This window comes from Pristiophorus japonicus, chromosome 5 (assembly GCF_044704955.1).
Source record: "Pristiophorus japonicus isolate sPriJap1 chromosome 5, sPriJap1.hap1, whole genome shotgun sequence".
Classification (NCBI taxonomy): Eukaryota; Metazoa; Chordata; class Chondrichthyes; family Pristiophoridae; genus Pristiophorus; species Pristiophorus japonicus.
The window spans coordinates 276,669,142-276,694,980 of record NC_091981.1 but is presented as its reverse complement, the minus strand read 5'-3'; the positions used below and the strand labels follow the sequence as shown (position 1 = coordinate 276,694,980).

At 44.3% G+C, this 25,839-nt stretch overlaps 1 protein-coding gene across 2 annotated transcripts in view; it reads left to right on the top strand.

Moving 5' to 3' along the window:
• galnt11 (UDP-N-acetyl-alpha-D-galactosamine:polypeptide N-acetylgalactosaminyltransferase 11 (GalNAc-T11)) overlaps positions 1–24,934 on the top strand; it is a 203,101-nt gene extending 178,167 nt beyond the window's left edge. For both annotated transcript variants that reach the window (XM_070881652.1, XM_070881653.1), the window contains exons 11-13: positions 13,015–13,119; positions 16,640–16,777; positions 19,107–24,934. In XM_070881652.1, coding sequence (XP_070737753.1) covers positions 13,015–13,119; positions 16,640–16,777; positions 19,107–19,238 — 375 coding nt within the window. In that variant the 3' untranslated portion in view covers positions 19,239–24,934. The remainder of the gene's footprint in view (positions 1–13,014; positions 13,120–16,639; positions 16,778–19,106) is intronic.
• Positions 24,935–25,839: the final 905 nt, after the last annotated feature.

The following is a 25,839-nucleotide window of genomic DNA, read 5'->3' as shown; positions in this document are numbered from 1 at the left end:
AGGAGACCGCAGAGCGACATGGGTACAGTCAATGATGTTCTGGACTCGGGGAAGGGGGGAGGGGAGCTTGCAATCTGCACAAACCCCAGAGTCCGATCCTGCTGGTTTCATTGGAAAAAAAATAAAAAAAACATTTGCTCCAACAAACAAGGCAACAGTCACCTACTTAATGCAAGAATGGGCTGCAGACCGATGTATTTACTAATATCCCGTGTAGCAGCCTCAAAGGAGCCAGAGGCTAAAAGGGCTGCAGTAATATTGACTGCAACAGGCAATTCTGTGCTAGCCATGGCAGTTGGTTGCAGCTCTTGCTACAGGAGACGACACAACTCTGTGACAGCCGCCCAAGCGAACCGCAGCTTCTTTCTGTACTGCTTCTCAGAGAACTCGAGTATGTTATCCTGGGCATATGTACTCTGTTCACCCATCACCCCTATATTCACTGACCTACATTGACTCCATATCTGGCAACATCTCGATTTTAAAATTCTCATCCTTGTGTTCAAAGCCTACATGGCCTCACCCCTCCCTATCTCTGTAACCTCCACCAGCTCTACAACCCTCCAAGATTTCTGCACTCCTCCAATTCTTGCCTCTTGTGAATCCCCAATTTCCTTCGGTTACCTAGGCCCCAAGCTCTGGAATTGCCTCCGTAAGCCTCCCCCCTTCGTTACCTCTCCTCCTTTGAGTCACTCCTTAAAACCTACGTAACCTGCCCTAATATCTCTTTATGTGGCTCGGTGTCAAATCCTGTCTCATAACGCTCCTGTGAAGCGCCTTGGGACGTTTTACTACGTTAAAGGCGTTATATAAATGCGAGTTGTTGTTGGGAGGCTAAGTATTCCCATGAGCACATCTCCTATTTTTCTCCTAATACCTTTAGCTGTGTTTGCTCCTTCTTTCTCCTCCTGCTGCCCCTCCTTCTCTTGCCAGAGGGAGCCCGTGAAGAAGTGCGTTGTCAGAAGCCCCTTAAGAGTTCAGAAGCTTGTACAGCCATGACAGGCACTCTGAAATTGTCTAAGCGGCAACAAAAACCCAGAAAAAAGCAAAAACGTTTCAGCGTTTTACCAGCGAGTACATAGCCGAGTACCCTATTCAGAGACCTGGTAACGTTGGAATATATAACTGCAACCCTCAGTTATTCACCTGCAGATTTTCCCACCCTCTTCTTGAGAACTGATACTTCTGGACAGTCCACCTGAGGTCCAGAACTTCTGGATTCACAAGCACAACCCTGTGTCCTATCACATCCAGTGTCAGTGCGCTGCGTGAACTGGGTTTAAAACCTGATATAATGGTAGAACTATTTGAAATCACGCCAACAATTTCACTGAGGGAAAGGTGCTGTGCATTTTCTCAACAAAAAACAACATTGGGCTAGATTTTCATTCGGCTTATGCCTCTATTGACACCCCAGAGGGGCGGTGATGGGTATACAACTGATTTTTAGCCGGGCGACCAACTTCCAGCACCCCACCAGGAAATTTGGAGCCGGGTTTGCAGGAGCGCTGAGCAGTACCGCCCAGGAGCATCGAGCCAGTGTGCAATGCCCCCGGTTTTGACAGCGCTATGATTGTTGTTTCGTGCTGATCCTGTAGCGGGCCATAGTGGGACCGCCTGAAAAACCAAGCGGTCAGAGCTGTTCGGTGGTGGTGAGGGAAGGAATTACTGCATGAGGTAAGTGTGATTGTTTTTTTTTTAGATTTATCTTTAAATGAGGTGACCAAGATATTGGGAATGTTGTTTGTGGCAATATTTTTTCCAGGGAAACCTCCCTTTCGGGCGCTCCGAAGCTGGCTCTTTAGCAACAGATTTTCAGTTGCTCAGTTGGCCTAGCGCCCTAAGAGGTGTGGAATGCCTCCTTTAGCGCTCCACCCCACACACAGGGCCCTGTTGCTGAATTTTGTGGCTGCAGACGCAAACTATTACCCGACGCAAAATTTACCGCCTCGTCATCATTACCGGCTGGAAAAGCCTCCATTCGAAAATCCAGCCCGTTGTATTCCAAACGCTGGATTGCATAAAAGGTTGCAGTTTCCTCAGTGAAAAGTGAAAACTTTATTTGATTAATGAAAATTATTTCTACAGCATTCTGGTTAGACCACACTTGGAGTACTGCGTACAATTCTGCCATATTATAGAAAGGATATAGAGGCACTGGAGAGGGTGCAGAGAAGATTTACAACAACTTGTATTTATATAGCGCCTTTAACGTAGTGAAACGTTCCAAGGCGTTTCACAGGAGTATTACGAGACAAACAATTTGACACCGAGCCACATAAGGAGAAATTAAAGCAGGTGACCAAAAGTGTGGTTTTAAGGAGGGTCTTAAAGGAGGAAAGAGAGGCGGAGAGGCTTAGGGAGGTACTTCCAGAGAATAGGGCCTAGGCAACAGAAGACACAGCCACCAATGGTTGAGTAATTATAATCAGGGACATTTAAGAGGGCAGAATTTGCAGAGCGCAGACATCTCGGTGAGGGTTGTGGGACTGGAGGAGATTACAGAGATAGGGAGGGATGAGGCCACGGAGGGATTTGAAAACAAGGATGAGAATTTTGAAATCGAAGTTTAACCGGAAGCCAATGTAGGTCAGCGAGGTGATGGGTGAACTGGACTTGGTGCAAGTTAGGACACGAGCAGCCGAGTTTTGAATCACTTCAAGTTTACGTAGGATAGAATGTGGGAGGCCAGCCAAGCGTGTGTTCAAATCGTCAAGTCTAGCGGTAACAAAGGCATGGATGAGGGTTTTAGCAGCGGATGAGTTGAGGCAAGGGCGGAGATGGGCGATGTTATGGAGGTGGAAATCGGGGGTCTTAGTTATGCTGCGGATATATAGTTGAAAGTTAATTCCAGGATCAAATATAACACCAAGGTTGCAAACTGTTTGGTTCAGCATCAGACAGAAGTTGGGGATAGGGATGGAGTCAGTGTCTAGGGAACAGAGGTTGTGGCAGGGATTGAAAACAATGGCTTTGGTCTTCTCAGTGGCCCAGAAATTGCGGTCAGAGGCTTCCTTCGGACGAACGCCTCTGTCCCGAAAGAAATCTACGAAAGTACCTGGTGGTCACAGAGGAACCTACAATTGCGGTCTGAGGCCTTCATTCGCTGCGCAGCGCACGGGAAGATGGCTTCCCCATACGGGTCTTTAAAAAAAAGTTGCTCCAGAGATAGTGAATGCATTGGTTGTAATCTACCAAAATTCCCTGGATTCTGGAAAGGTCCCAACGGATTGGAAAACCGCAAATGTAACACCCCTATTTAAGAAAGGAGGGAGACAGAAAGCAGGAAACTATAGACCAATTAGCCTAACATCTGTCGTTGGGAAAATGCTGGAGTCCATTATTAAGGAAGCAGTAGCAGGATATTTGGGAAAGCATAATACAGTCAAGCAGAGAAGGCATAGTTTTATAAAAGGGAAACATAGAAAATAGGCGCAGGAGTAGGCCATTTGGCCCTTCGAGCCTGCACCACCATTCAATAAGATCATGGCTGATCATTCACCTCAGCACCCCTTTCCTGCTTTCTCTCCATACCCCTTGATCCCTTGAGCCAGAAGGGCCATATCTAACTCCCTCCTGAATATATCCAACGAACTGGCATCAACAACTCTCTGCGGTACAGAATTCCACAGGTTAACAACTCTCTGACTGGAAAAGTTTCTCCTCATCTCAGTCCTAAATGGCTTACCCCTTACCTTAGACTATGTCCCTGGTTCTGGACTTCCCCAAGATCGGGAACATTATTCCTGCATCTAACCTGTCCAGTCCCTTCAGAATTTTGTGTTTCTGAGATCCTCTCTCATACTTCTAAACTCCAGTGAATACAGGCACAGTCGATCCAGTCTCTCCTCATATATGTCAGATCTGCCATCCCAGGAATCAGTCTGGTGAACCTTCGCTGCACTCCCTCAATAGCAAGAACGTCCTTCCTCAACTGAACACAATATTGCAGGTGTGGCCTCACTAAGATCCTGTACAGCTGCAGTAAGACCTCCCTGCTCCTATACTCAAATCCCCTAGCTATGAAGGCCAATATACCATTTGCCTTCTTCACCGCCTGCTGTACCTGCATGCGAACTTTCAATGACTGATGTACCATGACACCCAGGTCTCGTTGCACCTCCCCTTTTCTTAACCTGCCGCCATTCAGATAATATTCTGCCTTCGTGTTTTTGCCACCAAAGTGGATAACCTCATATTTATCCACATTATAGTGCATCTGCCATGCGTTTGCTCACTCGCCTAACCTGTCCAAGTCACCCTGCAGCCTCTTAGCGTCCTCCTCACAGCTCACACCGCTTAGTATCGACTGCAAACTTGGAGATATTACACTCAATTCCTTCATCCAAATCATTAAATGTATATTGTAAATAGCTGGGGTCCCAGCACTGAGCCCTGCGGCATCCCACTAGTCACTGCCTGCCATTCTGAAAAGGACCAGTTTCTCCCGACTCTCTGTTTCCTGTCTGCCACCCAGTTCTCTATCCATGTCAGTACATTACCCCCAATACCATGTGCCTTAATTTTGCACACCAATCTCGTGTGAGACCTTGTCAAAAGCCTTTTGAAAGTCCAAATACACCACATCCACTGGTTCTCCCTCGTCCACTCTACGAGTTACTCAAAGAATTCTAGAAGATTTGTCAAGCATGATTTCCTCATCATAAATCCATGCTGACTTGGACCGATCCAGTCACTGCTTTCCAAATGCGCTGCTATTTCATCTTAATTGATTCCAACATTTTCCCCACTACTGATGTCAGGCTATAATTACCAGTTTTCTCTCTCCCTTCTTTCTTAAAAAGTGGTGTTACATTAGAAGTGTTAGTGAGGTGGAGCTCAAGGATGATACACAAATTGCAAAGGAAAAGATGAACAGCATGGGTCTTTTCGCTTGAAAAAAGGTTGAGGGGTGACCTAATAGAGGTCTTTTAAAATTATGAAAGGATTTGATAGAGTAGATATGGAGAGAGTGTTTCCACTTGTGGGGAAGAGCATAACTAGAGGGCATCAATATAAGATAGTCACCAACAAATTAAATAGGGAATTCAGAAGCAACTTCTTTACCCAGCAAGTGGTGAGAATGTTGAACTCGCTACCACTAGGAGTGGTTGAAACGAGTAGTACAGATGCAATTAAGGAGAGGCTAGACACGCATATGAGGGAGAAGGGAATAGAAGGTTATGCTGATAGATTTAGATGAGGAAAGATGGGAGGAGGTTCGAGTGGAGCATAAACGTGGGCATGGACTGGTTGGGCTGAATGGCCTGTTTCTGTGCCGTATATCCTATGTAATCTTACTACACTCACTACTACAAAAGCAAAATACTGCGGATGCTGGAATCTGAAGAGCAGAACTTCTTCGAGGTGGGCATTCCTAGAAGAGAAGTGGCAGTGAATTAAACACTCGCGACTCCTTGACAATCATTTTTTCCCGCCACTTTTCCTTTCTCTGAATCAAATGGGCAATTAATTTGCTTCAATGAGATTCCAATTAATTTAGAACCCGTGAGAAATAAAACTGCTACACTGTTTTGCGGAGAAGTACGTAACCTTTAGCTTAATTAAAATATTTGCTCCTGCTGTATTCCCCGAGTAATCTCTGGCTTCTCCTTATTCCAATCCAGCACTCAAATGTATGCAAGTCTTTTATAGTGTTATGACTGCATTATTTTGCTTGTGTGTTTTGGTTCCCATGTGCAATCCAGCTGTTTAGCTGCTACACACTCCCAGGTTTATAACCCTGCATCTGTGTCAAAAGCTGTCTGTTGTGAAAAGTGGAGGGAAGGGTACACATGGTGGAAAGAAAGGGGAAATCATCTGTTTTAATTCACGTATATCGCACTCAAATAGATCCGGCAGGTTGAAATCGCACCTGCCATATTACTAATGAGCGTACTAACATGTTTGTGTGAAATTGCTATTTGAATAAAGGTGTTTAAATCAAATACTTTGAAACTGAGTGTCAGCTATGGCTCAGTGGGTAGCACCCTGGCCTCTGAGTCAGAAGGTTGTGGGCTCAAGTCCTGCTCCATGGTCTTGAGCACATGAATTTAGGCTGACACTTCAGTGCAGTGCGGAGTAAGTGCTGCACTGTCGGAAGTGCCGATTTCAGATGAGATGTTAAAACGAGGCCCCGTCTGCCTTCCCAGGTGGATGTAAAAGATTTTATTGCACTATTTCGAAGAAGAGCAGGGGAGTTATCCTCAGTGTCGAGGCCAGTATTTATCCCTCAATCAACAACACTAAAAACCAGATTATCTGGTCATTATCACATTGCTGTTTGTGGGAGCTTGCTGTGCGCAAATTGGCTGCTGCGTTTCCTACATTACAACAGTGACTACACTTCAAAAGCACTTCGTTGGCTGTAAAGCGCTCTGGGACGTCCAGTGGTCGTGAAAGGCACTATACAAATGCAAGTCTTTCTTTGTTAAAAAAGCTGAGGAATTTTAAATGAACTTCCAAACTGTGGCATTGTTCCTTAGTCTCTGGAGTATGTGGTGTTGGTGCCTAACTGCTAACCTGGCCTGTAAGGCCAAATACTCTCTCTGGGGAAGTAATCTAAATACTCCAACCCAATTAATTACAGCTGCTTTTAACGCCTGGGCTCGGATCAGATGCTTGTAAATTTCTGGCTGCAGATCAGAAAAAACCATTGTAAAATGACTGACTTTCTTTCTGTCTTCTTTAAAATTGTTTTTCATTTGCAGCAGAGTGTTGACAGGCTGGTGTTAGACATGAGACACATTAAAAAAACTAATATTGCACAGTGCTCTTTCAACCCATTAGAATCTAACATAAACAACGAATGTTATTTATAAAGCACCTTTAACGTAGTGAAACATCCCAAGGCGTTTCACAGGAGTGTTATAAGACAAAACTTAACCAAAACCTCTTTACTTACTCTTTATGACTAACCGTGTTTGGAAATGGTCTAGAGTGTCTATTGATACCTTTGGGTACTGTTGGGTGAGGGCGGGGGAATGACTCATCAGGGGAGAGCAGCAGCAGCCAATTTCATGGCACCATGGGTGGCTCTGCTGCACAGGAGAGCTATAGAGATAGAGGATTCTATTGTAAGGGGAATAGATAGACGTTTCTGCGGCCGCAATCGAGACTTCAGGATGGTATTGCCTCCCTGGTGCAAGGGCCAAGGATATCTCGGACCGGCTACAGGACATTTTGGAGGGGGAGGGTGAACAGCCAGTTGTCGTGGTGCATATAGGTAGCAACGATATAGGTAAAAAAAAACGGGATGAGGTCCTCCAAGCTGAATTTAGGGAACTAGGAGTTAAATTAAAAAGTAGGACTCAAAGGTAGTAATCTCAGAATTGCTACCAGTGCCAGGTGCTAGTTAGAGTAGGAATTGCAGGATAGCTCAGATGAATACGTGCCTTGAGGAATGGTGCAGGAGGGAGGGATTCAAATTCCTGGGACATTGGAAATGGTTCTGGGGGAGGTGGGACCAGTACAAACCGGACAGTCTGCACCTGGGCAGGACCGGAACCAATGTCCTCGGGGGAGTGTTTGCTAGTGCTGTTGGGGAGGGGTTAACTAATATGGCAGGGGGATGGGAACCTATGCAGGGAGACTGGGAAGTAGAATGGGGGCAGAAGCAAAAGATAGAAAGAAGAAAAGTAAAAGTGGAGGGTAGAGAAACCCAAGGCAAAAATCAAAAAGAGCCACATTACAGCAAAATTCGAAAGGGGTAAAGTGTGTAAAAAGACAAGCCTGAAGGCTCTGTGCCTCAATGCGAGGATTATTCGTAATAAGGTGGACGAATTAAATGCGCAGGCAGCAATTAATGAAGATGATATAATTGGCATCACGGAGACATGGCTCCAGGGTGACCAAGGCTGGGAACTCAACATCCAGGGGTATTCAACATTTAGGAAGGATAGACAGAAAGGAAAAGGAGGTGAGGTAGCATTGCTGGTTAAAGAGGAAATTAACGCAATAATAAGGAAGGACATTAGCTTGGAGGATGTGGAATCTGTATGGGTGAAGCTGAGGAATACCAAAGGGCAGAAAATGCGAGTGGGAGTTGTGTACAGACCACCAAACAGTAGTAGTAAGGTTGGGGACAGCATTAAACAAGAAATTAGGGATACCCGCAATAAAGGTACAGCAGTTATCATGGGCGACTTTAATGTACATATAGTTTGGGCTGGTAGCAATACGGTGGAGGAGCATTTCCTGGAGTGTATTAGGGATGGTTTTCAAGACCAATATATCAAGGAACCAACTAGAGAGAGGGCTGGCCATCCTAGACTGGGTGATGTGTAATGAGAAAGGACTAATTAGCAATCTTATTGTGCGAGGCCCATAATGGAAGAGTGACCATAATATGGTAGAATTCTTTATTAAGATGGAGAATGACAATTAATTCAGAGACTAGGGTCCTGAACTTAAGGGAAGGTAACTTCGATGGTATGAGATGTTAATTGACTAGAAGAGATTGGCAAATGATACTTAAAGGGTTGACGGTGGATAGGCAGTAGCAAACATTTAAAGATCACATGGATGAACTTCAACAATTGTACATCCCTGTCTGGAGTAAAAATAAAACGGGGAAGATGGCTCAACCGTGGCTAACAAAGAAAATTAAGGATAGTGTTAAATCCAAGGAAGAGGCATATAAATTGACCAGAAAAACAGCAAACCTGAGGACTGGGAGAAATTAGAATTCAGCAGAGGAGGACATAGTGTTTAAATAGGAAGGGGAAAATAGAGTATGAAAGGAAGCTTGCTTGGAACATAAAAACTGACTGCAAAAGCTTCTACAGATTCTATAGATATGTGAAGAGAAAAAGATTAGTGAAGACAAACGTAGGTCCCTTGCAGTCAGAATCAGGTGAATTTATAATGGGGAACAAAGAAATGGGAGACCAATTGAACAAATACTTTGGTTCTGTTTCACGAAGGGAAGGAAGACACAAATAACCTACCGGAAATACTAGGCGACCGAGGGTCTAGTGAGAAGGAGGAACTGAAGGAAATTCTTATTAGTCGGGAAATTGTGTGAGGGCAATTGATGGTATTGAAGGCCGATAAATCCCCAGAGCCTGATAGTCTGCATCTCAGAGTACTTAAGGAAGTGGCCCTAGAAATAGTGGATGCATTGATGATCATTTTCCAAAAGTCTATCGACTCTGGATCAGTTCCTATGGCTGGAGGGTAGCTAATGTAACACCACTTTTTAAAAAAGGAGGGTGAGAAAACAGGTAATTATAGACCGGTTAGCCTGACACAAGTAGTGAGGAAAATGTTGGAATCAATTATTAAAGATGAAATAGCAGCGCATTTGGAAAGCAGTGACAGGATCGGTCCAAGTCAGCATAGATTTATGAAAGGGAAATCATGCTTGACAAATCTTGTAGAATTTTTTAAGGATATAACTAGTAGAGTGGACAAGGGAGAACCAGTGGATGTGGTGTATTTGGACTTTCAAAAGGCTTTTGACAAGGTCCCACACAAGAGATTGGTGTGCAAAATTAAAGCACATGGTATTGGAGGTAATCTAGTGATGTGGATAGAGAACTGGTTTGCAGACAGGAAGCAGAGAGTCAGGATAAACGGGTCTTGTTCAGAATGGCAGGCAATGACTAGTGGGGTGCCACAGGGACCCCAGCTATTTACAATATACATCAATGATTTAGGTGAAGGAATTGAGTATAATATCTCCAAGTTTGCAGATGACACTAAGCTGGGTGGTGGTGTGAGCTGAGAGAACGATGCTCAGAGGCTGCAGGGTGACTTGGACAGGTTAGGTGAGTGGGCAAATGCATGGCAGATGTAGTATAATGTAGATAAATGTGAGGTTATCCACTTTGGTGGCAAAAACACGAAGGCAGAATATTATCTGAATGGCGGCAGGTTAGGAAAAGGGGAGGTACAACGAGACCTGGGTGTCATTGCAAGTTGGCATTCAGGTACAGCAGGCGGTGAAGAAGGCAAATGGTATGTTGGCCTTCATAGCTAGGGGATTTGAGTATAGGAGCAGGGAGGTCTTACTGCAGTTGTACAGGGCCTTGGTGAGGCCTCACCTGGAATATTGTGTTCAGTTTTGGTCTCCTAATCTGAGGAAGGACGTTCTTGCTATTGAGGGAGTGCAGCAAAGGTTCACCAGACTGATTCCTGGGATGGCAGGACTGACATATGAGGAGAGACTGGATCGACTGGGCCTGTATTCACTGGAGTTTAGAAGGATGAGAGCGGATCTCAGAAACATATAAGATTCTGACGGGACAGGACAGGTTAGATGCGGGAAGAATGTTCCCGATCTTGGGGAAGTCCTGAACCAGGGGACATAGTCTTAGGATAAGGGGTAGGCCATTTAGGACTGAGATGAGGAGAAACTTCTTCACTCAGAGAGTTGTTAACCTGTGGAATTCCCTGCCGCAGAGAGTTGTTGATGCCAGTTCATTGGATATATTCAAGAGGGAGTTAGATATGGCCCTTACGGCTAAGGGGATCAAAGGGTATGGAGAGAAAGCAGGAAAGGGGTACTGAGGTGAATGATCAGCCATGATCTTATTGAATGCTGGTGCAGGCTCGAAGATCCTACTCCTGCACCTATTTTCTATGTTTCTACAGGGCCGGAGTAATACCCGCCCTCCTGTATGCCTCAGAGACGTGGACCATATACAGTAGACACCTCAAGTCGTTGGAGAAATACCACCGAGGTGGGGCGGGACCTACTGCAGGATTCACAGAGAGCAGTCTAATTTAGAGCAAAGCAAACAATGTCAACTTACTCAGAAAATAGAATTTATTTGAACCATGCACTGCAGCAAACAGTCTACGGCTCTCGACAGGAAACAGAACTCGTGACCGAAACTACAGCAACTGCTCCCAATAAAAGCAGGGTGATTTCACCAACAAATTGCAGTGAGTGGTGGATAGTTACATAATATAAATTGTGTGTGTAAAATCAATCCCAGTCACTTACAGGCGTGATTGACGGGGGACTTATGCAGTTGAGGTGTTTAACTCCAGGTTAAAAAAAATCAGTCTGTGTGGAAACTAGCTGAGCTGACGGGGTGAACCGAGCTGCCTCAGGTCAAGTAACTCTGTATCAGCGCCCAGGTTAGTCTGAGGCAACCACTCATGAAAGTGAATGGATCGCATGCTGTTGGCCATTTCCTATTACATGCATCACCAGAGCGCCCTGGAGGGAAGTTGAGACACAAAATATAGACCACTGTGAGGTTACAAAATCACGTGAGCTTCATCCCACGCACATATCTCTTGCAAAAGAGAAGGATGTAAATCCAGAATTGTTTAAAAGTGAGATGGGAGATATAAATACGAGGAAAAAGTATTTGAGAAAGTTAACTGAGCTAAAAGAGGACAAAGTGCTGGAACCTGATGGGACACATCCAAGAATCCTGAGGGAAATGGAGGGAGAAATGGCAGAGACCCCAAGAAATTATTACTGGCTTAAGAACATAAAAAAGAGAGGAGCAGGAGTAGGCATTTGGCTCCTCGAGCCTGCTCCACCTTTCACTATTATTGCTGATCTTGTCATGGACTCAGCTCCACTTCCCTGCCTGCTCCCCATAACCCTTTGCTCCCTTATCGCTCAAAAATCTGTCTATCTCCACCTTAAATATATTCAATGATCCAGCCTCCACAGCTCTCTGGGGCAGAGAATTCCATAGATTTACAACCCTCAGAGAAGAAATTTCTCCTCATCTCAGTTTTAAATGGGCGGCCCCTTATTCTGAGACTATATCCCCTAGTTTTAGTTTCCCCTATGAGTGGAAATATCCTCTCTGCATCCACCTTGTCGAGCCCCCTCATTATCTTATAAGTTTTAGTAAGATCACCTCTCATTCTTCTGAACTCCAATGTGTATAGGCCTAACCTACCTTCATAAGTCAACCCCCTCATCTCCGGAATCAACCTAGTGAACCTTCTCTGAACAGCCTCCAGTGCAAGTATATCCTTCCTTAAATACGGAGACCAAAACTGTACGCAGTGCTCTATGTGTGGATCTGTATTGGAGGACAGGAGAACGGCCAGTGTAATACCCATGTTCAAAAAGGGAGGTATTGCTTACCCAGGTAATTACAGGCCAGTTGGTTTAATATTTGTGGCAGGGAAAATTAGGAATCTTTAAATGAAGATGAAATTACTAAAGCCCCAATTTTAACCTGGCTCGCCTGGACGACGTTACTGTAATTAGAAGCAGTCAATATACGTTTCAGAAATGAAGATCATGCTTGACAAACCTGATAAGAGTTCGTTGAAGAGGTGGCAGATATGGTGGATGTGGAGAATGGAATGGGTGTGGTTTTCATGGACTTTTAGAAAGCCTTTGACAAGGTACCACACAGGAGACTATTGCAGAAGCTTAAGAGGTATGGAATTAGAAGGAGGGTAATAAATTGGATTAAAAACTGACTAGAAGGGAGGAGAAGTGAAAAGCAGCTTCTTATGGTGGTTGGAAGTGTGTAGTGGTGTCCCACCGGATTCTGTTCTGGGACTGCTTCTGTTCATTGTGTACATCATGATTTGATGCAGAAAAGCGAAGACTGAGGGGTGACCTAATAGATGAAATTATGAAGGAGTTTGATCGGGTAGATGTAGAGAAGATGTTTCCACTTGTGGGGGAGTCCAAAATAGAGGACACAAATATAAGATAGTCACTAATACAAGAACGAATTCAGGGGAAACTTCTTTACCCAGAAAGTAGTTAGAATGTGGAACGCACTACCACATGGAGTAATTGAGGCGAGTAGCACAGATGCATTTAAGGGGAAGCTAGACAAGTCGATGAGGGAGAATGGAATATGCTGATAGGATTAGATGAAGTTTGGTGGGATGAGCCTCGTGTGGAGCATACACTGACACGGACCAGTTGGGCCAAATGGCATGTTTCTGCGCTGTAAATTCTGTGTAATTCTAGGAATAGTGAGGCATTGAGCAGTCAAAATAATTTGAGTAATTGGACAGTCATATTGGAAAATCACATTTTGACATAGCCAACCTTGTTCTCCATCTCCGCAGATACGGCACCTGCAGACAGCCAAATGCATCAGTGCCCAGAACCACCCGAGCCAGAAAGCAGGAATAGTGGTGGTTAAAAAATGTGACTTATCAGACCCAGATCAGGTGAGCGGCTTGTTCTGAGAAGTTTTTGATTACCACCCAACTGCCTAGATTTTTGTTACAAAGTCGGGGGGAAGTTTTCTGCATTAAAACCATCAGTAATCAATTTAAGTTGCGATTTTGCTTCAGCAAATGAAATCTTAAGTTTTGATTAATGGCCATGCTTGTAAGGGGGGAAATAATCTCTCTTCCCAATTTCTACAGTATCACAGATTGAGAAATAAATTCAACATGCTCGGTTTCAGCAGCCCCTGAATTCTCCTAAAGGTACAGTCTCTTACCTGCGGATGACGGACAGGCGCAGGGGTCCAAACTCCCACTGATACGTCATCTGTGAGTGAGTGAGCTCCAGCCTGCACAGCTGGCAGGTGTTTCAAAGCACTGCTGCAGCCATTTAAAGGGCTGCGTTTTTACCTGAGCACCAAAGAGAGGGATAGAAGTTGCACACCCAGACTTACATAAGCTGCCCTTGAAGAAGAGAGACAAAGGGGGTATTGTCCTCTTTGGTGCAGAAGAGCACCCTCTAGCACAGGCACGATGAGCCGAATGGCCTCTGTCTGTGCTGTATCATTCTATGATTCTATAAGAGTAGCCCAAAATGCTTGGCTGGAGATAGCGGACAAGGTGAATGATGCCAACAGCTTGGCTTCAAACAAGGAATAAGATGGCAGGCCTCATGAAAGCACCAAGGTAAGGCCACGTTATAGTATTCTGTACTATATGCCACAAGGTATCTCCTAATAACATTTACTCTTTTACTACTGACCATATATAACAGGATACATATTTTGGGGGAGGTGGTGACATTTGCTGAAATCTGACCAAATGCTACGCGGAGCCCTATGGTTGCAGTCCTCTGTGATCATAGAATTGTCATCTGAAGAATTCAATAAGTCAGGGTTCAATAATGTTGGATTTATTTGCAGGAGATTTTCACTCTAGATTTTCCAAGATGCGGTAACCATTTCACAGAGTTGTAGAATCTTAGAAATGTACAACACGGAAGGAGGCCATTTCGGCCCATTGTGTCCGTGCTGGCTGACCAAGAGCTATCCAGCCTAATCCCACTTTCCAGCTCTTGGTCCATAGCCCTGTAGGTTACGACACTTAAGTGCACATCCAAAGTTTTTTTTATAAAGTGGTGATGCTTTCTACCTCTACCACCCATTCAGGCAGTGAATTCCAGACCCCCATCACCCTCTGGGTAAAGAAATTTCCCCTCATATCTCCTCTGTACCTCCCCGAATTACTTTAAATCTATGTCCCCCCGGTTGTTTACCCCTCTACCAAGGGAAATAGATCCTTCCTATCCACTATATCTAGGCCCCTCATAATTTTATACACTTCAATCAGGTCTCCCCTCAGCCTCCTCTGTTCCAAAGAAACCAGGCGCAGCATCTGCAATCTTTCCTCAGCCAAAATTCTCCAGTCCAGGCAAGATTCTTGTAAATCTCCAAGTTATCTCTGTTGGGGTAAAAAGACTTCTCTTCTTCAAGGTGGATTCCTTGAAATAAGGAATCGACACCAGCCCATATAACGACCACGGAATCACTCAGACGAAACCTTGGATTCAATTCTCCGATCTTTATTCAAGCATATGCAGGGGAAGCATTTCAGACCTAGCCGCTTAGGAACAAACCTTCAATGAACAAGGGTTTTACACACACAGCTATACAGTTTTCGAGGCATGGTGGCCTCGTGAACACTAGTTTCCGACTACCAGTTGGCTTACAACTGATCTATGGAGCTACATTGATTTGTTAACCCTTATCAGACTGGTTGCTGAGTGGTCTTGCAGCATTTTTTTTCTCTATTGCAGGTGGGCCGATCTCAGTCTTTTGGAATGCATTGTTCTACAGTGTTAACCTTGCTCTGGTTTCTCATAGCTAGTTCTGCATTCTTTAAAAAATAAGCACTCAAGCAAAGCTAATCCCTTTAGCCTGATTCTATGCCGTTCCCTTATGGTTTAAGTGTACTTTTACTTAAATAGTATGCTTCTTACTCGTGTATTTTTTACCTCCTTACATCTCCAATCAGAAGTGTTAACATAAATTAAGGAGAATCCATGACACAATGGATTAAACATGGTCCGCTGGACGAGTTGATCTCACTGGGCCAGAGGGCCTTTTTCTCATGCATGTGCTCTCACCCTGCATTTTGACGCAGTTACTACTTGGCTTCAAGTTGGTTCAAAGAAGTGGCTTAGCCTTTCACTGCAGTGATCCCTGTAAATAATTTGATTGTGGTTTCATTACCCGTATTGGTTATTGACACCATCAATAAATGATGTTACCGCTTGTGTGAGGAGAAGTCAAAGTAAACCTGCTTGAGTGGCTTCCACTTTGAACTGAACAGAAATGTGGCTCCAAGGGATGTGGTGAGACCACTTTCCCAGCATTCCGCCTTGCTACTGGAGCCAAATGAAAGATGCAATTGGAGATAAAATGAACACACCAATAAAAACAGAAAATGCTGGAAATACGCAGCAGATCAGGCAGCATCTGTGGAGAGAGAAAAATAGAGTTAACGTTTCAGGTCGATACCTTTCGTGAGAACTGGAAAAAGTTAGAGATGCAAGAGGTTTGAAGCAGGGGCAGGGAAATGGTGGTGGGTGGGAAGGGAGGAAAGAACAAAAAGGGAAGGTCTGTGATAGGATGGTAGGCAAGTGTGATAAAATAACAAAAGGGACAATGGTGCAAGACGAAGGAGATGGTTATGGGACAAGTAAAGAAACAAAAGATGAGCCTAGAAGAGGTGTAAATGGGAATGGCAGAATCATTAACAGCAGCCAGCCCACAGAATAGGGGCACAGGTTATGATTTGAAATTGTTCAACTCAATGTTAAGTCCAGAAGGCTGTAAAGTGCCTGATCGAAAGATAAGATGCTGTTCTTCGAGCTTGCGTTGAGCTTCATTGGAACAGTGCAGGAGGCAGAGGACAGAGAGGTCAGAGTGGTGTAGGCTTCCGTTTAATTTTCAAGGAACAGACTGTCTGTTGCCTTGTTAACTATTATTTATTTGTACTGGAATAAAATCTGTTGTGCTTATTTGCAATATACCTGTACCCAGCATGGTTTGTTGTGGTCATGGACAGGTCTCTTCTGACAGATCTTACAGTGGGAGTGGAGCGGAGAATTAACATTGTAGCTCAGCTTGCTCACTTTGGGAGCTCGGAAATCTCCTGTGTGCATGAACGTAAGCACTTGTAGTAACCAGGAGATGGGTTACTATCCCATCCAGTCTACCCTCCCAGGTGACAGACTACATGAGGAAACAACTGACTTGGTGATGAACAAAAAGGGAAAACACAAATAAAAATTCCTAGTGCTAAATTTAGTGCTGTTCTCCTACAGGATAATAAAAAGGAGGTTTCTGTATAAATAATACTAATGTGTTCCATGGCAAAAGTACTTTTTTCTAGATTTTATTCACAAGTCATTAAGCTTGCTTTCCTCTCAATATTTCAAGTATATACTGTGTGCCTACTTTGTATTTGCTGCTCTCACCACTGGTGATATTTACAGATTTGGGTTTATGATGAAGAACACGAACTAATTCTGGCCAACCTTCTCTGCTTGGACATGGCAGAGACTCACTCATCAGATTCTCCACGTCTCATGAAATGTCACGGGTCTGGGGGATCGCAACAGTGGACTTTGGGGGTAAGACTACTTTGTTACATGGAAGCTCTCCAAATATGGCACACGCATTTGCTTGAATGCAATACCAAGTTTATTGTACCATTAATAAACCATTAGCAAACTGACCCTCTTATATTTTTTGTTACATAATTGGATGTTAAGGAAACTCTGCGTGGTACTTTAATAGAATGATAACAGGGAGCATCAAGATACAAGAAAATATGGCTCATGAGCTTTTGCAGTATAGTCTCACCTGTTTTACTTTCCTAGCCCTGAACCCTTGTCTCTCCAATTTCCCGCTCATCTCTCCAAGCACATCTCATTGATGAGACCCACATCATACTCTCTTAACACCATTTTCCGTCATTTCCTCCAGCAAAAATTGGGATGGCCAAAGCCATTGCCTTTGTCCACCCTCCGACACGAACACCACCACCATCCCACTGCCCCCCCACCACCCCTCCCCAGCCACCGGCTCAATTCGAACCAGACAGTTCTATTTAACTCTGATCTAAGCTTCCGACTCTGTATCCTTCCCATTACAAACGACTGCCTCCTTGCACCTCTGTAACATTGTCTGCCTCTGGGCTAACCTTAGCCCATCTGCTGCTGAAACTCTCATCCATGCTTGTTCACCTCCAGGCTTGTCTATTCCAATTCTCTCCTGGCCGGTCTCCCACACTCTGTAAACTTCAGCTCATTCAAAATTCAAAATCCCACACCAAATTCTGCTCGTCTTGTCATTCCTGTCCCCACTGACCTACATGAGCTCCTGATCTGCCAACACCTCAATCTGAAAATCTCATCCGTGTGTTTAAATCCCTTCATGGCTTTGCTCTTCCCTAAATCTGTTCTTTGTTCTCTTGTGCATTCTGGCCTCCCTTTGCTTCACCATTGGCGGCCGTGCTTTCAGCTGGCTATTCTCCACGCTCTGAAATTTACTCTCTACATTCCTCCACCTCTAACTCACTTGCTTTCTTTAAGACCTTCATTAAAGGTCAACTCTTCGACCACGAAGTTGGCCAGCTCTCCCAATATCTTTTCTGGTTTGGTTTCCATTTCTTTTGATTACGCCCTTTGAAATGCTTTGAACTGTTAAAGCCGTTAGATAAATTCAAGTTGTTGTTGTTGAAAGCATATATTGACGTGACAGAGTGGGGGATAGAATATTGAAAATATCTGCGTATGGCAAGTGCAAGAATTTTAAATTCAGTGCTTTGGGGGACAGGAAGCCTGTGTAGGTCAAGGCTAGTGACTGAGTGCGACATAATGTCAGACAGAAAATGAGTGTATTGGTGTTTATGAAGGGAGGAGGTTGGAGAAATTGAGCCCAGAGATAAACAAAAAAAGAAAGACTTAAATTTATACAGTGCCTTTCAGGACCACCGGACGCCTCAAAGTGCTTTACAGTCAATGAAGTACTTTTGGAATGTAGTTACTGTTGTAATGTGGGATACATACGATGACAAACATATGGATAAGATATATTCAACAGCTGTGCGGGTGAGGTGGGGAGCAGGAGTTTTAACAGGACTGTCTGTACTGACCTCCCTTAACAGTACGAAATGATTCTTCCTTATTTTATTGCTTACCTTTCGTACGCACATTGTGAACAACAAAACTTTATTTGGGGGATGGGGCGACTTTATATATAAACCAGAGGTACAGGGTTCAGCTGGAGCCATTGCTGAACTCATACTGATGCCTCCAGCAGTACAAATAATTTAGGATTGCCGCCCAGAGCACCCACATGCAGCAGAGAAGATCATGTTGTTCCAACCAAAAACTCTCAAAGCAACAGGTGTCCCCAATTCATCCAGATGTGATTAAGAACATAAGAAATAGGAGCAGGAATAGGTAATTCGGCCCCTCGAGCCTGCTTCGCCATTCAATAAGATCATAGCTGAACTTCTACCTTATTTCTCAAAAATCTATCGATTTCTGTCTTGAATACACAACAAATTGAGCATCCACAGCCTTCTGGGGCAGAGAATTCCAAAGATTTACCACCCTCTGAGTGAAGAAATTCCTCCTCATCTCAGCCCTTATCCTGAGACTGTGGCCCCTGGTTCTAGACTCTCCAGCCAGGGGAAACAGCCTATCTGCATCTATCCTGTCAAGCCCTCTAAGAATATACATTTCAATGAGATCATTAGATGGTTTCCTGACGTTATCTGACTTGTCCTAAAGGTGGGTAATCTGAACTTTATATCCATAATTCAGCAAGGACTGAATTTCTTTGTGGTGTAATGACAAAGCAGTTCCATTATTCTCTCAGTAAACTGACATCATTTGGTAGTGAAATGAATTCGGGAAAGAGACTTTAAATTGTAAATTGCCTTTTTCACAGATAAATAACCGCATATACCAAGTGTCAGCTGGGCAGTGCCTTCAAGTGGTAAATCCAGCTGGCATCAAAGGATATATCGCCATGGCAATTTGTGACGGTTCTGCTGCACAGCAATGGCAGATCGAGAGCTGATCTGAGGAAGGAGTGAGCCTTCGAAAACAGTTTATGAAGATGGACTTGAGAATTACATTTTCCATTGAAGGCATCACTCAGGAGCAGGAAAAGCTGATGATTACATGTTGCAATAGAAAAGCAGGAAGTTGATGGCAGGGCTCTTAACTCAAGCATCTCAACTTGCTGATTTTAATGATTTAAAATAGTAATTTTACCACAAAATATTTTTCTATTTTAGCTTCTGGGATATTGCTATATGGACATCATAAGGAGATAAATAGCTTTGAAATTGTAAAAATATCAAGATTTTAATTATTATTTATGGGTATTTTTGTTCTATCCAATGAATGTTCTGCGATCGACAAGGTTGCATTAGTTCCAATGCACGTTAAACATCATCAGTTTTTAAAATCATGAACCATTTACAATATGTAATGTGAATTACATTCAAGTAGAGCCACTTAATGTTGATAAAGCCTTCAAGTATGATTATGTGTGTATGAAGCGTGTTTAAGTTGCTACTACTATCATGCAATATGTTTTTAAAAAATTATCTGAAATTATTCATCGACACATGCTTGTTGTATACCAATAGCTTTCTAGGCTGGTACCAGTGAATAGGTTAAAATATTTCAATATGCATAGTCTGATTAACAAGTATCTAAGTTAAAATCATGTCATCATAAGCAAACAATTCCTCCCCAATATTCGAAACTAGTTATTTAAGTCCCTCAGATCTTTTTAAAATGATAACTTGGCTCACGGGTGATGACTCTTTGCCCCTTACTGAAGCCTCCCCGTGTTATACCTTCTACCTGCCCTGCCCAAACCGACAAAGTGGCAGTGTGACTCTTATCACCAAATCTCACCTTGGTCAGTCCCTCTACTCTCCCGGCACCTTCACCTCCTTTGAGTACCTCACTTTGTTCCACCCCTCCCACCACCACTTTAAAATCATTGTTCTCATCTACAGATCCAAGCCCCACACCAAGTTTGTCATTGAGATATCCTCACTCCTTTCCCCCGCCCCCCTCGCCCAATCCATATTCACGGCCACCCCCCCTCAAACCTTGCCGTTTCCCATGGATTCTATTCCCATTGTCTCAATTGCATACAAGGCCATCTCTGATCACTTCCTCGTACCCCTCACCATTCACATTCCCGTTCCAAACCCACTTCCTTCTGCATCTACCTTTGGAAGAATCTCTCCCACAGGTCACTTATGACGGCACTTTCAGGATCCCAACCGTCTTAACATCCCTCCATTCACCATGATACTTTTGCAACGATCAATCTGCTCAATGCTCTGCCTTTGATTCCCTTGTTCCCAGTACAACACTTACTCCGTCCAAACACTGGTACATCTTCCTCCTCTCCTCGCCACCCCCCCCGCATATTCACTCTCAAGTCCAAGGAGAGGCGAGCTGATCGCATATGGCACACGGCTGGTTTAGCCCTTCATTGCCAGATCTGGCTGAACCACATCAAACACTCTTCAGGCACTGCTGTCCTCTGCCAGAACTGCTCACTATTCCAGGATTGTCCTGGAATGCAAAGATAACCTCCAGCTTCCTTTCTCCACTACCAACCATTTATCTCCTTGCAGCCCTCTCTCCTGCCCCCTCCACTCTCACCTCCAACAAGTGTGAGGAGCTCATGGGCTACTTTGTGAGGAAGACACAAAAAACTTGCAAAAGGACATAGACAGGCTAAGTGAGTGGGCAAAAATTTGGCAGATGGAATATAATGTCAGAAAGTGTGAGGTCATGCACTTTGGCAGAAAAAAATCAAAGAGCAAGTTATTATTTAAATGGAGAAAAATTGCAAAGTGCTGCAGTACAGCAGGACCCGGGGGTACTTGTACATGAAACACAAAAGGATAGTATTCAGGTACAGCAAGTGATCAGGAAGGCCAGTGGAATCTTGTCCTTTATTGCAAAAGGGATGGAGTATAAGAGCAGGGAAGTCTTGCTACAGTTATACAGGGTATTGGTGAGGCCACATCTGGAATACTGTGCGCAGTTTTGGTTTCCATATTTACGAAAGGATATACTTGCTTTGGAGGCAGTTCAGAGAAGGTTCACTAGGTTGATTCCGGAGATGATGGGGTTGACTTATGACGAAAGGTTGAGAAGGTTGGGCCTCTACTCATTGGAATTCAGAAGAATGAGAGGTGATCTTATCGAAACGTATAAGATTATGAAGGGGCTTGACAAGGTGGATGCAGAGAGGATGTTTCCACTGGTGGGAGACACTAGAACTAGAGGGCATGATCTTAGAATAAGGGGCCGCCCATTTAAAACAGATGAGGGTTGTAAATCTGTGGAATTCACTGCCTCAGAGAGCTGTGGAAGCTGGGACATTGAATAAATTTAATACAGTGATAGACAGTTTCTTAACCGATAAGAGATTATGGGGAGCGGGCAGGGAAATGGACATAAGTTCATGATCGGATCAGCCTTGATCATATTAAATGGCGGAGCATATGGCCTAATCCTGCTCCTATTTCTTATGTTCTTTTGTTCCTTGTTAATAATAATGAGACCATCCATTCAGTTTCCTCTGCCACATCCCTCCCTCCCTTCCCCTTGCCCACCAAGCCACGTTTCTCCAAGATTCCCCCGCACCAGCCCTGAACTCTTCACCTTTCTCTAGTTTCTCGTTTGTCTCTCTTCATGCCCTCTCGGTGCTTATCTTTTCAATGATGTCCTATTCGCAGATGTTGACCACCCAACTTCCTTTCCCAGCCCTTGTAAACGGTTCCCTCTCTTCCGATACTTTCAAACCTTTCAAATCATCATCCCGTTCCTCAAAAAACTCACCCTTCTGTCCTTGCAAATTACCACCCCTTCTCCAACCTCCCTTTCCTCTCCAAACGTGTTGTTACCTCCCAAATCTGTCCTCATCTTTCCTGCAACCCCATGTTTAATCGACTTCAAATCAGGTTTCCGCCTCTGCCACAGACCTAATCAGTCACAAATTACATCCTCTGTAATTATGACTGTGGTGCACTATCCCTCCCTCATCCTTCTTGACCTGTTTGAAGCCTTTGTCCCAGTTGACCATTCCATCCTCCTCCAATGTCCCATCTCCACTCTTACCTTTCCAGTCGTATCCAGAGAATCTCCTGCAATGATTTCTCTTCCTGCTCCCGCACCATTGCCTTTGGAGTCCCCTAAGGATCTATCCTCAGCCTCCTATTTCTTATCTACATGCTGCCCTTCGGCGACTTCAAAAACAGAGCATCAGATTCCACATATAGCCTGGCGTCACCCAACTCTACCTTACCACCACCTCTCTTAAGTCTTCTCTAGCCTCTGTCTTGTCATACTGCTTGTCCAAACATTCAGTCCAATTAAACCAAGACCAAAGCTATTGCCTCCAGCCCCCACCACGAACTCGGTTCCTTTGACACCAATTCCATCCCTTCTCGGGCCACTGTCTCACGCTGAACCAGACTGTTCACAAACTTGCCGTCCTCTTTGACTCTGCGGTGAGCTTCCAACCCATATCCTCTTCTCCATTACCAAGACCGTCCACTTCCATCTCTTAACATCGCCCGTCTCCACCCCTGCCTCAGCCGATCTGTTGCTGAAACCCTCAACTATGCTTTTGTTATCTGCACTCACTGCTATTCCAATGCTCTCCTGGCCAACCTCCCATCTTGCATCCTCCATAAACTTGAGCTCATCCAAAACTCCGATGCTCATATCCTAACCTGCTCACCCATCATCCCTATGCTCGCTGACCTACACTGGCTCCCAGTTCACCAACGAGCTGATTTTAAAATTCTCATTCTCGTTTTCAACTCCCTCAATGGCCTTACAACTCTCCAAAACTCTGCTCTCCATCAAAACTGGCCAGCCTTTGCCCCGCCATTGGTGGCCGTGCCTTCACCCGAAGCTCTGGAATTCCTCGCTAAGCTACTCTGCCTCTCCAACTTTCCCTTCTCTTCTAAGGCCCCCTTAAAATCTACCTCATTGACCAAGCTTTTGTCACCAATCCTACTATCTCATGTGGCACGGTGTCAAATTTGTCTGATTTTGTTCCTGTGAAGCGCCCTGGGACATTTTCCTACGTTAAATGCGAGCTGTTGTTGAATCATCACTCGCAGTTCTTTTAAAGTACAGAGAATATCCTGCTGGAGTTCCAAATGGATGTTTGTTATCAGTAACGATTGTGTACAGCAAAATCTTCTCCTGAAATCACTAGGCTGTGGTCGATTGTTTGCCTTTGGTTACTCTGTCAATTATCTCGCCTCTTTCTTTCCTGAATTTACGTTAACTGTTTTATTGGTTTCTCAGGAGGTGTTTGATACTGATGAGGCAGAATTCATTGCCTGTTCCTCAGTGTCCTGAGAGGGTGGTGATGGGCTGCCTTCTTTACCAGTGGCTGGGCTACTTTAGAGGGCATTAACAGTCAACTACATATCGTGGGACTCGAATCAAGTGTAGATCAAACTTGAGCTGGCAGCTCACCTTCTCTAAAGGAAAGTAATTAACCACCTGGCAGCTTTCACAGTCATTTCTCCTGGTGCCAGCCCATAAATTACCAGATTTACTGAATTCAATTGTAATTGGTGGCATTTGAACTCTTGGCCTCTGGGTTGCCATAAGCACTACACTATCCTACCCCTACTTCATATGTGCCAGTGGCTCCTCACTACGTCGCTGTAATGGCCATCATTCATGTATGAGCCAAGACAGTATTCAACTGAGCAGGGCTTGACAGCCAAGATTTTTCCTGTTCCACCAGACATGTGCACACTGGATAGCTCAAAATTTTCTCTCTCCCTCCACCCCCACCCCTCAGGACCCCCATCCACACCCACACCCCAACAGCTCAGACCTGCAGTGGGTACGTTTGCTGCATCCAGCATTGACCTGGCAGAGATCAAACAACTCAGCACAGAACAGGGATTGACCCTGCTACCTTCTTGGTCTACACAGCTCAGGTACTGAAAAAACTGTCTGAACCACTGGGTAGATGCAAGAGATGATTGATAGATTATATATTTTTAAAAATGTGTTTTTTCACCTAGGATCCCCAGCACTGTAGGCCATTCTCTAGCCATGAACTGACTCTTCCTGGGTTTCTGATCTTTCCAAGGGACTGTATTTTTCTGATCTGACCTTTACGTTGTTTTTCCTCCTTGTTCCACGTAAACCAACAGGCAAGCTGACCCCAGGCTTCTGCGGGTTATGATCATGGACTTGTCGCAAGAGGACACATGAGTTTGTGAGGGTTAATCCCTTTCTCTCTGAGGCAGCACATTGTTCCTACTAGGTACCTTGGCACCGATGTTGTTCTGCCATGTGAGGAAGGGGAATGTACATCATATCACTCCATGTTCTGATGCATTTTGGTATATGAATTCATTACTATGCAAGGCTGCCTTTATCAATGAAAGTGTCTGTAAAGTGTTTCTCAAAATATCCTAGAATTCTCATTCCCATTCAACTTACACAAAGCTCATTGGAAAGAGGACGAACCATATAGATGATTTATATGATCAAGAATCCGGAGGCTTTCTGCACTTAATTCCATTTCCACATCAGAACAGTTTTGTGTATTCACTGTACAAACTAGATATATTTTAAAGTATTCAACTGGATGCTTCCAAATTTGAATCGTGTGTGTTGCCGCTATATACCTCTCAGATTTCCCAGAGTGTGCCATGTTTTTTTATGTCTAATTAAAAGTCTGTATGCACATCTAGTTTTTGGTTGCATTCTCTATGACTGACAAAATTATAGCTAAATGTTATTGAATCTTCAAAAGCAAATGATATGGTGATTTTAAGTGAACAGTATAGCACATTTGCAGAGAGAAGTTTCTGATAGGACAGAGTATATGTACTGCACCAGAAAGGAAGGTTATAGCTTCACGATTCCCTAAATGTTAGCTTCCCAATTTTGTCCACTCAATTAAAGATAAGCCAACAAGTGGGGACATTAGTTTTCCAAAGGACATAAAGAAAAGTCCAGTGTCAACCGTGGCTGAGTTGGGACAATCCTCATCTGAGTCAGGTTCAAGTCCCATTCCAGACACTTGAGCACATAATCTAGGCTGACACTCCAGTGCAGTACAGAGGGAGTGATGCAGTGTCAGAGGTGCTGTCTTTTGGATGAGATCTTAAACCAAGATCCCACCTACCCTCTTAGGTGGACATAAAAAAATTACCACAGCAATATTTCCAAGTTGAGTAATAGGGTTCTGCCTGGTGTTCTGGCCAATACTTTTCTCTCAACTAACATCACTAAAAAGCATTATCTTGTTGCTGTTTGTAGAACCTTGCCGTGCACAAATTGGCTGGTGTGTTTCCTACATTACAACAGCATCGAAGCACTAACCAAACTCGACCAGCTCCGTTGGGCGGGCCACATTGTTCGCATGCTCGACACAAGACTCCCAAAGCAAGCGCTCTACTCGGAACTCCGACACAGCAAGCGAGCCCCAGGTGGGCAGAGGAAACATTTCAAGGATACTCTCAAAGCCTCCCTGATAAAATGCAACATCCCCACTGACACCTGGGAGTCCCTGGCCAAAGACCGCCCTAAGTGGAGGAAGAGCATCCGGGAGGGTGCTGAGCACCTCAAGTCTCATCACCTAGAGCATG